The sequence below is a fragment of the Onychostoma macrolepis genome, chromosome 05 (assembly GCF_012432095.1).
Source record: "Onychostoma macrolepis isolate SWU-2019 chromosome 05, ASM1243209v1, whole genome shotgun sequence".
In the NCBI taxonomy this organism is placed as follows: domain Eukaryota; kingdom Metazoa; phylum Chordata; class Actinopteri; order Cypriniformes; family Cyprinidae; genus Onychostoma; species Onychostoma macrolepis.
Window position 1 is genome coordinate 27,173,336 of NC_081159.1, and position 10,236 is coordinate 27,183,571.

Here is a 10,236-nt window from a genome sequence, read left to right on the forward strand (position 1 = left end):
AATGGATGGATGGATGGATAATAACATGTTAATAAGTTTTTGTTTTTACAAACATTACAAGCATTACAAACAGCCACCCCTTGGGATTCAAACAGGACTCGATTTTATGGGCTTGTGACATTTTTGCCTATTTCTGCACTATAGGGGGCTGCAAGAATGACATTTAGCATTTCAGCACTTCCTCTTCTGTTTCACTGAAATGATGACAGAATTGTAATTTTTGAGTGAACTATCCCTGTACTTAAAGAAAGAACACTTTCATGACTGTGTTTTTAACACACTTCAGCACACTTTTAAAACGTGGACTTTGTAATAATAATAATTAAATAATTAAACTAAATTTCAAATAATTGTTTTAATAATCTTTCGTTTTGCTTTAAAGTACGCTTATTTTGATGTGTCAACTAATGGACTAAGTACATTTACATTTACATTTAGTCATTTTGCAGACGCTTTTATCCAAAGCGACTTACAATTTGGGGAACACATGAAGCGATTCATCTTGAAGAGGCAGAAGTAATATGTAAAGTGCTTGATTATAATTTTAACTGTTACTCAGTAGAACTGTACATTTAAGTTCATATTTTAGATGTACTAAATTACAACTTCTTTGCAAATATTTCTTAACATTACAAGTAAATACAAATATATTTAAATACATGCCTGTCAGTATATTCTGCAGCACACTTTAACCATATTTCAAAGACAATAAAAGTAATGATGAAAGTCGAAAACACTCTAAAATTTAGCTTATTGCATTTAAAATACATTTAAACTATAACAAATTTTTATTTAATTACAATTAAAATGCAATAAAGTGTCCAAAAAGCATTACATTCAGGTCGCAGTTTTATATTCTTTTAACTTTTTTTTTTTTAAAGATAGCACATTTCAAATTGTGTGCTTCATGCACCAGCCAAGCAACTGCCATTTAAATTAATGGGGATGCTAACAGAGCTTTCTACAGGTATTACAAACCTTGTTTAAAACCCTCAGCAATAAGTTCAAGAATGTAGTCCAGTGACATTTACATCACATTTATCTGTATGCATTTCGCAGATGCTTTTATCTTAAGTGACTTACAGCACATCTGCCCTATACATTTTATCAGTATGTGACCTTGGCACTGCTAATGCCATGCTCTACTAGTTGAGCTACAAGAACACAAGATAAAAGTACTGCATTTTACCAGGTGATGATCTGATACAAATAGACAGGTACAGAAACACAAATGCACAAAAAAACATTCACACAGGCAGGGCAGCACGCAAGGAGTGCATTTGAGCAAATCCATTTTTAATGAGCATCTGTGCTATTTGAAGGATACAGTCTCACTGTTTGAAAGATTGATTAAGCTGTGGGAATACTTCACTGAATCACATGGATCTGACACACACTGTATGGAAATACGAACAATATGCTCAGTGTTTCTCACAGCTTGCATATATTTGTCATGTAAAACACGTTTTTTTGACTAATTAAAAAGATATCTGAGCAGTAATTAACATATTTATTATCATCAACACAAAAAATCCAATAGTAACAGGTCCAATGAACACAGAAAGCTTATATGAGGAACTTAATTTGATTTATTAAACAGGCATAAACAAAATTTATGCTAGAAAAAACATTGACTTTTAGTAAATGCATACTTGTATATTGTAAGATTCAGTACAGCCAAAGAAGTAAAGCACAACTTCAAACAAATCAACAAATCTCCAGACAGAGTATTTGGCTTGCCTTGCTTGAAGCAACAAGAAAAACGCTTCAGATTTGAAAGCTGACAGATCACAAACAAACTTCTATCTTAAAATGAATTGAATTTATAATGTCATGCTGTGAACCTGTTTCAAGTAAGAAACAGCCACTCAAATGCTAAAGGAAGAAGAGGAAAGTGTGAGAGAATCTGCTAGTCAGGTGGCAAACTCTGCATGTTGTTTGGATGTCGATGCTTTCATATCATACACTGAAGGGTTCTTTTTAAACAAAAGAGCTCTGGTTATTGCAGTGATGTGCTATCGGGCGGTGGTGGTGGTCCTCTTAGCTACTTCTGCTCTCGTTGTTTCTGAAACAGATGACACATGTTTTTGTTTCGCACAAAACTCCTGAAAGATGCTTATGAAAGGCTGTCGTGTTCCTATGCATGAAATAGACCAGCTGCATTCAAACCAAGAAATTTGTCAAAAGGCATTTCATCAAAATTCTGTAAAATAGCTTTCTTTTCGTCTAAAGCATTACCATACATAGGCAATACAACTGAGAAGGGTGCACACATGACATTTACTGGGTACCATCTGTATTATTGCTTAGCAACAAGCAATTAAGGCGGTATTGCTAGGATACCATTTTAACCATACTGACGTCTGCTGGAGAAATTCTGATTCCAGACAGAAACGATTGTGTAGAGTTTGTGATAACAATAGTTCCAAAGAACCTTAATGGCTTTAATAGCTATTGTTCTTTCAGTACAAAATGGATTACAAAATAATCTGAGATTGATTAGGATTTCGATCGGCCTTAATTTCCCAGGAGTGAATAAAATAAAATAAAATAAAATAAAATAAAATAAAATAAAATAAAATAAAATAAAATAAAATAAAATAAAATAAAATAAAATAAAATAAAATAAAATAAAATAAAATAAAATAAAATAAAATAAAATAAAATAAAATAAAATAAAATAAAATAAAATAAAATACACACACACACACACACATTCAACTAACTGGATAATAACTTACAAGACTGGCTGATGGATTTAAAAATGACTTTTAATGATTTAAACACAGAATTGTATTTCTCTCTGCCATGCTCTTTGTGGACAGTTTTTAACTAGTTATACATCTTGTGCTGTTTCTAAGTAAGATCACAGGTGGAAAGATGTGGTTCTACACATAAAAAGGTTTTAATGGGTCAAACCTCAAAAATGTCTTGAGATCATGTGCTATAATTGGAAAAAAACAACGATGGGCCACTTAGTAATTGAAAATTAATACTACAACTATAACACAGAGCAGACATATCATAAATAATTTTACTAGTGATTTAAGAATACGTGTAATTTACAAATGTGAATTTAACCTGTAAATCAAAGTAGATTTATATAATATACTGAATAACTGAATTGAATTGTGTAATTAGGTTTTTTTGTGTGCGTGTCCCTTTGCAAATGTATTTTGACGTAGTGCCCATGCTGCTAACCTCGTCTCTAGGCTTGTCATCCTTCATTTTCTTCCTGGTCATGTGACCTCGAAAACCAGCTTGAATCTTAGCAGCAGCCTTGTTTGCAGCTGGGTCATCCAGTGGAATGTCCATGATGTCCTCATCTTGCGGCTGAGTGCATCCTTCCTGCAGTTCAGATAAAACACAGTCAGCCATTTTAGCTATGACTACATGAGAGAAGAACACTTACAGCTCCTTGTCAAGATCTACACTGAAGTGTCAACGAACTTTCACACTATGTAATACCACATGAGACCAATCTTTATCAAGAACACCAAGTGTAAAATGATTGCAGACTGCAGAGCGAGTCTCTGAGGAACTTACAAAAAGGAACGCAGTAAGTTCCTGCAAGAACTCCAAAGATTGTCCACAGTTCCTCTTAAACCCTGTCACAATGGAAAGGCTTTGAGGAAGGATATAAATATATACTGAAATTATAAATTGATCTTGAATACACAATAGGATATTTGAAGTACCTTCAGAAGGTGCCTATGGAGGTTCTTTCAAACTGATCTCTGATCTGATGAGAAAACGTACCTATTTTACGAGGTGGATTTGTTCGATGTGATTTGTACTGAAACATATGTTTTTTTAGAAAAAAGAATTAAGCATAATCCCACCTCTGAACCTAACTCCCAGTGGGGTGTAAGCAGATCAGACAAAAATGTATTAAATTGTGTGAATGGATTAGCCACCAGCTTATTAAACTGTAAAATAGTTATGAAATTGCCATTAGAGTATGTTGGTTCTTCTAAAGATTGTAGTGGAATGTGTGGAATCTTTTCACTTTTACAGTGTTGTTTGTAGGAGTGGCTAATGGTAAAGTATTGTTACAGTCATGTCAAAACCTAAAGTCGGCACTCTGTTGCTCCCAAAGGAATTGTTTAATGGTACTCTCACCAGCCCAGTTTTTGGTGAAAGTCCCATTAGAAAATTCCTTTGGGAGCAACCGCGCACTGGGTTTAGGTTTAGATATTGGTAAATGTGTTTTCATGCACAGGTATGAGTTGTTTTTGTATGTGTGAGATTTCAGCAATTGTGTGAACTTTCCAGCATTTATAGCATTATTATAATGCCTTATATATCCATCATATGATTCCTTTTAGAACTAAATCTTTTGCTATTACTGTTCATATTACTGCTTCATTTTGATGAAAACATCCAGCAGGTGTAAACTGCTACAAATAAAACTCTAACATTCAAGGGATAAAAATGAAAATTTTGTCATCAATTATTCACCCTCATTTCATTCCAAACCTTTCATTCTTCTGTGGAATGTAAAAGAATATATTTTATGAAATGTCATGATCACCAAATCGTTTCCCCAACAATCGTCAAATCTTCTTTATGTTTGCAACGACATGAGGGTGAGTAAATGATGAAAGCATTTTCTTATTTTGGTGAACTATTCCTTTAAAACTATTGCATTAACTTTTTAAGTTTCTCTCACTAAAAGAGTTTTCCTTTCTCTCAGAATCAAAATCATTAAAATACATGGTATCTCAAAGGTAAATCATTATGTTTAGGGGAATGCACATTTCCTTTTGTTTGATTTCTTCTATTCTTTTATTCTCCTCATCCAGTGGGATCCAAGCTGTCAGTGGTCCCTAGCGAGCCTCGAGTTTCCGACAGCTTGACTAATTTTCCCTGCCTGCTATGGGTGCGTCACAGTCAAGGGAGTGAAGCTGAAATTATTCGGAGCTTCGCAGACTAACAGTCTGAAGATCCAGCTGAGTAAGGTGGAAGCCTTACGCTCCTCTGAGGTTTCTGCACTATGCAGGGATAAACAATGATCTATTACACAACAAACAAGGACCTGAGGGCTCCTATTCTGTGATCATTCACCATAAAACCCCTCATGTGTCAAAAAACCCCTTTGACATTCTACCTACATGCTCTTAGATTTGCGTCCATACCAAAGATCTGAGGATGTTCCCAACAACATAGCTTTCTCAAGCATGACGGGAGCTGGTCCTGAGACAAATCATCAATCAAGGGACATCTTGTGTGAATTTTACTTGTGAGTATGTCTCATCAGAAAGATCTCCCATCAGTTTGGAACATGCAAATGACCATCTGTCTCATCAGTCACAGCCATATCTTCAAATTATACACAGATAATTGCTGTTTCTAGAAAGTTCTGAACCCTCCCACAAACACACAACTCCAAGCCCACGCAATGGATGACTTGTGTAATCAACCGACTGCTTGTTGTCCTGCTGTACAGAGAGGGTAAAACAAATGGGAATGAACAATTTTGCCAACTTGACATTAACCAGTCACAGCTTTAGTTTATTCACAGCTTTATTTCACATCTCTAGTTTATTTAAAATCATTTTAATCAATATGTAATGTGGAAATAATAGCACAAAGCTTGTGTTTGAGCTGTGATAAACTGGTCAAGCATTCAAATGTTATATTTTTAGACACAGACATGTCACTTCTGAAAATCAGCACTTTTGAATGCAGAAGACCAGACGTCAAACCAGTGACCCTTCTCACCACACACAGCACATCTCCTTTAAGGCACTTCAATCATTTCACACAGTAAAAAGCCTGTGGAGAAATATTTCTCTGAGAATTAAGACTGCCAAGTGTCATTCTCTGTACTGTCAATATAAACAGATTAAAAAAAAGAAAAGAAAAGAAAGACAATCATTCTTTCCATGAACAGTAAAACTTTTAATATTCCTCAAATATTATGTGCAAGCTGTGATTCCTCTGCCAGTGCATTGATACAATTGATTACATCAGGTTCTCTTAAATCCTCTTGTTGTAAACAGTCACTTAGTTGATTAATCTGGCTCTGCAATCATAATGCAGATTCTCTCTCAGTTTTCTTAATTCATTTGTAGGTTTAATATTTTAATGTAATTGGTGTCCAGCAGTTCTGTAAATCCTAAAATATTAACTCAACTAAGTTGTTGCTCTTGCTGGATTATGTAACAACGGCATTTACAATTCAGTTTTACCTTAACTATTTAGAAATCAGAAACTGATGATATTTTTAAACAACAGACCTTTTGAAAATGTCTAGAAACACTGTAATATAACATACATTTGGTCTGTTTCCCCAAATCTGCATAATTCATAAGTTTCTTTTTGAAGCTGTACAAACATAAACAAGGACTTCACTTACGTTTCGACAATCCATAGCGATTTGAGATGACAGGTTTGTGAAGTTTAAGACTTGTTGTCCAGTAAAACTATGATTGAAGAATATATCGGTAAAGATGTTGCCCCTCTCTCTCTCTTTCAGGGTGCTGAGCTCTCTGAATGCGCTCTGCCTCTCTGTAGATGATGTGCGCTTCAGCTGAATGGACCAATCAGAGTGCGCGACACTCTCCACATCACAGGCGACCGCTTATCGCACGGCTTTCTTCATATGGGCTTTCCTACGGATTATTAACGATTAAATATTGTTTAAGTAGGAAGGTGCAAACACTCTATATTTCGATGTTTTATTTACTCTTTTTACACTTCAAAAAGTTTTAATCGTCTGACAAAACCAACACGCAATCGGTGTAAGAAGCTTATTTGACCAGATTTGTGCCAATTTAGGCTATTTTGCTCGCCAGGCGTGGCAGATATTGTAATGAACACATTTTGTTTTCATAATGTCCATAACTCATAGATTTAGAAATATACAATGTACAAACCTTAGATAATAAATAGCTAAGGTCTGATGTTACAACCTTACCACTAGGCCCTATCAGATGGTTTTGAAAAAAAAACAAAAAAAAAAAACAGTATTTAGATTATTTTATAACATGTGCATATATGTATTGTGGTAATCAAATTTGCTTAAAAATCATTATTATGCTATCCTTAATCACCACCCTCCATTCATTTTATTCTAAAAAAGGTATATGAAACATTTTCAATAAAACGAGCAAATTAAATTGGGAAAGAAATACATATAACATACAACTAACAACTCTAAAAACACAACAGACAGCGTGGGTGTGTGTTAGTCACTCTCACAGTTGTGTGAAATCTAATACACTGTCCTAATCTGTGAACCCTTTGTGGATCCAGCAGATACACTGAAAAGTGTTACAACCCTCCCTGTCTGGTCAAATAAGATATTTCTAGTTGTGTTTGGATGTAAGTGAACAGCTTGTGTGGATGTTATATAACAAATTGAATGAGAGAATCTGATGATTCAGATGTTATCAGCTCAGTGCAAATCATAATTCTGAAATGAAATGATACTTCCTTACACCAGAATTGTTTTTTCATCTCATAAACCCTTGATTCTTCAGAGAATTACTAGGGCCCAAATGAAGTTCTTAGCAATGCATATTACTAATCAAACAGGTAAGAAATTTACAAAAAATTATCTTTAATATAATATCTTTACTTAAGTTTTTTGGCATAAAAGAAAAATCAACAATTTTGACCCATACAATGTATTTTTGGCTATTGCTACAAATATACCCCAGCGACTTAAGACTGGTTTTGTGGTCCAGGGTCACACACACACACACACACACACATATATATATAACATAAAAACATTATGGTTATTTGACAAGTTGTCATGATAATATCATAGTATTCTTGGAAGTACCTTGAAGTACCATGAACACTATCCACTGCTGTTCGAAAGTTTGAAAGAAGTCTCTTATGCTCACCAAGACTGCATTTTTTGATCAAAATACAATAAAAACAGTAATACTGTGAAATACTGTTTTATATTTCACTATATTTTAAAATGCAATTTATTTCTGTGATGGCAATGCTGAATTTTTTAGCAGCTATTAGCCTACTCCAGTCTCACATGCTGCTTCAGAAATAATATGCTGATTTTGCTACTTGTGTAGAAACTATAATACATTTTGTATTCTTTGGCAATTAGAAAGTTTAAAAGAACAGCATTTATTTGAAATAGAAATCTTTTAACATTATAAATGTATTTACTGCCACTATTGATAAATTCAATGTGTCTTCGCTGAACAAAAGAAGAAATAAAAATCTTACTCACTCCAAACTTTTAATCAATATAGTATAAATATGGTAAAGTACCACGCAGTAGTAATCTGATTCCATCAGTATGCCATGGCACCACTACATACTACCCTTAATTTGTAGGTCAAGACCCAATGTATTATTTTGTGCTGACAGGTTAAAATTAACAAAGCATGATACAGTACTTTAGAGCGCTGTATCTCAAATGACATGCTTAATTCCAGTTACACATGTACAACTACTGGAGCATCTTGTTTAAATGGAAACCTTATCTTTTTCTTCTTTATTCTTGTTATACAACCATATTTACAACTTTATGCATTTTTAAATATAATATATAATTCAAGACACTTATTAACCAAGAACTTAATGTGTTTACATTAGCCATAATGAATTTATAACAATGGAAATATTGTTATTTGTTATCACAGCATCTTTATGTATTAACATCTGCCATTGTTTCCAGCTATTAGTGTCCTTGTGATATGTTGTATGACTTTGACTAAAATAGCAAGTCGAACATTAAATGCTCTAAGGCTGAATTGTCTTTGAAAAGGATGCAGGCACGTCAGGCCAGAATCCTTCAGGCACACATACGTGTTTATGTGCTGAAACTGTTTTATGCGAGCTTATGTCACAGACCCATAAAATGGATACAAGCAATTGTGTCTGTGAAGATGAGCTCTGCTGAGTGTTCATTCTGGCAGTGTCATTTCATCACATCCTAGATTAATTCTGATTAAAGAAGCATCAATCAAGCATCAACAAGACAAATAACTTGGTAAACAACATGTCACTCTGTATTTTAAAACCTTTGTGTTGTTGCATTTATTTTGTCATTTATTTGACATGCTGATTTGGTGTAACACCCCCCCACTAATAACACATTTAAACATGCATATGCATAAATACACTGCATTCTGAATTAGTGTCAAAAATGATGTGCAAAGCAGCTTGGTTTATAGGCCTGAAAGAACTTAAATAGCTTACACCTGCACTAATATTAAAATAAATAAATTACACTCTAAGAAAAGTCCATAAAATAGGGCCAAATGTACTGTGTTAATGTGATAGTATTGATTTTCCACAAGTGTTTTACCCATATTTGAATTATGTGTGTGAGTGGTATTGTCTGCCTATCTATCTATCTATCTATCTATCTATCTATCTATCTATCTATCTATCTATCTATCTATCTATCTATCTATCTATCTATCTATCTATCTATCTATCTATCTATCTATCTATCTATCTATCTATCTATCTATCTATCTATCTATCTATCTATCTATCTATCCAGCCCGATCTCACGGCAATTCTAGATTGTATAATTATAAAATTATATGTTATATATTTTAATTTACACAAAATTACACAAATTAATATGCAGATTTTTTTTCTAAATATTGCACTTTTATTATATTTTTTAACACAACTAAGAAAGTTAATTAATGTTATTTAAACATCAATCCTCAAGTACTGTAGACCTAATAGCTTAAAAATGGTGTTTTGTGATATTTATGAGTATGCTGCCATCCAGTGGTACTTTTATAAAATAATAATAATAATTAAAAAAATTCAATAATAAAACACTGACTTCTTATTCTGGATAAATCCCAGACATCCCCTATCTCAGAAAAAGTGTGAAACATTCGTCTTGTGATGAACATTATTCTGATGATGAACATTATTCTCGTTTTATTACCCAAAAATGGACACAAAAAGACTGCAGCCAAGAAGGAAGAAATGATCCTTTGCAGAACCTGTGGGTAAGAGTTAGGCACTCAATGAATAAACTAATATCATCTCAACAACTGTACCCATGAAATTTTAGCAGTGGTCTTTAAATTGAAATTCTCAATTAACTGAACACAATTACATACTGTACCTGACTGATCTACCTTGCCTTTTGGTAATTCAGCAGAGAGATCTAAACATATTACAAGATTTTACACTGTGAGCTATAGGCTACAGAACTTGATACAGTTCATGCATTCATAACTGTTGCATCACTGTTCAAAAAGATATTAATGTGACTTAATT

At 33.6% G+C, this 10,236-nt stretch overlaps 1 protein-coding gene across 1 annotated transcript; it reads right to left on the reverse strand.

Annotated features, from left to right (window-relative positions):
- Positions 1-1,266: 1,266 nt before the first annotated feature.
- nrgna (neurogranin (protein kinase C substrate, RC3) a) lies at positions 1,267-6,504 on the reverse strand. The gene is made up of 3 exons (XM_058777056.1): positions 6,362-6,504; positions 3,202-3,348; positions 1,267-2,065 (listed from the first exon to the last, which is right to left on the reverse strand). The coding sequence occupies exons 1-3, from the start codon at positions 6,374-6,376 to the stop codon at positions 2,045-2,047; spliced, it is 183 nt and encodes a 60-aa protein (XP_058633039.1). The 5' UTR covers positions 6,377-6,504; the 3' UTR covers positions 1,267-2,044.
- Positions 6,505-10,236: the final 3,732 nt, after the last annotated feature.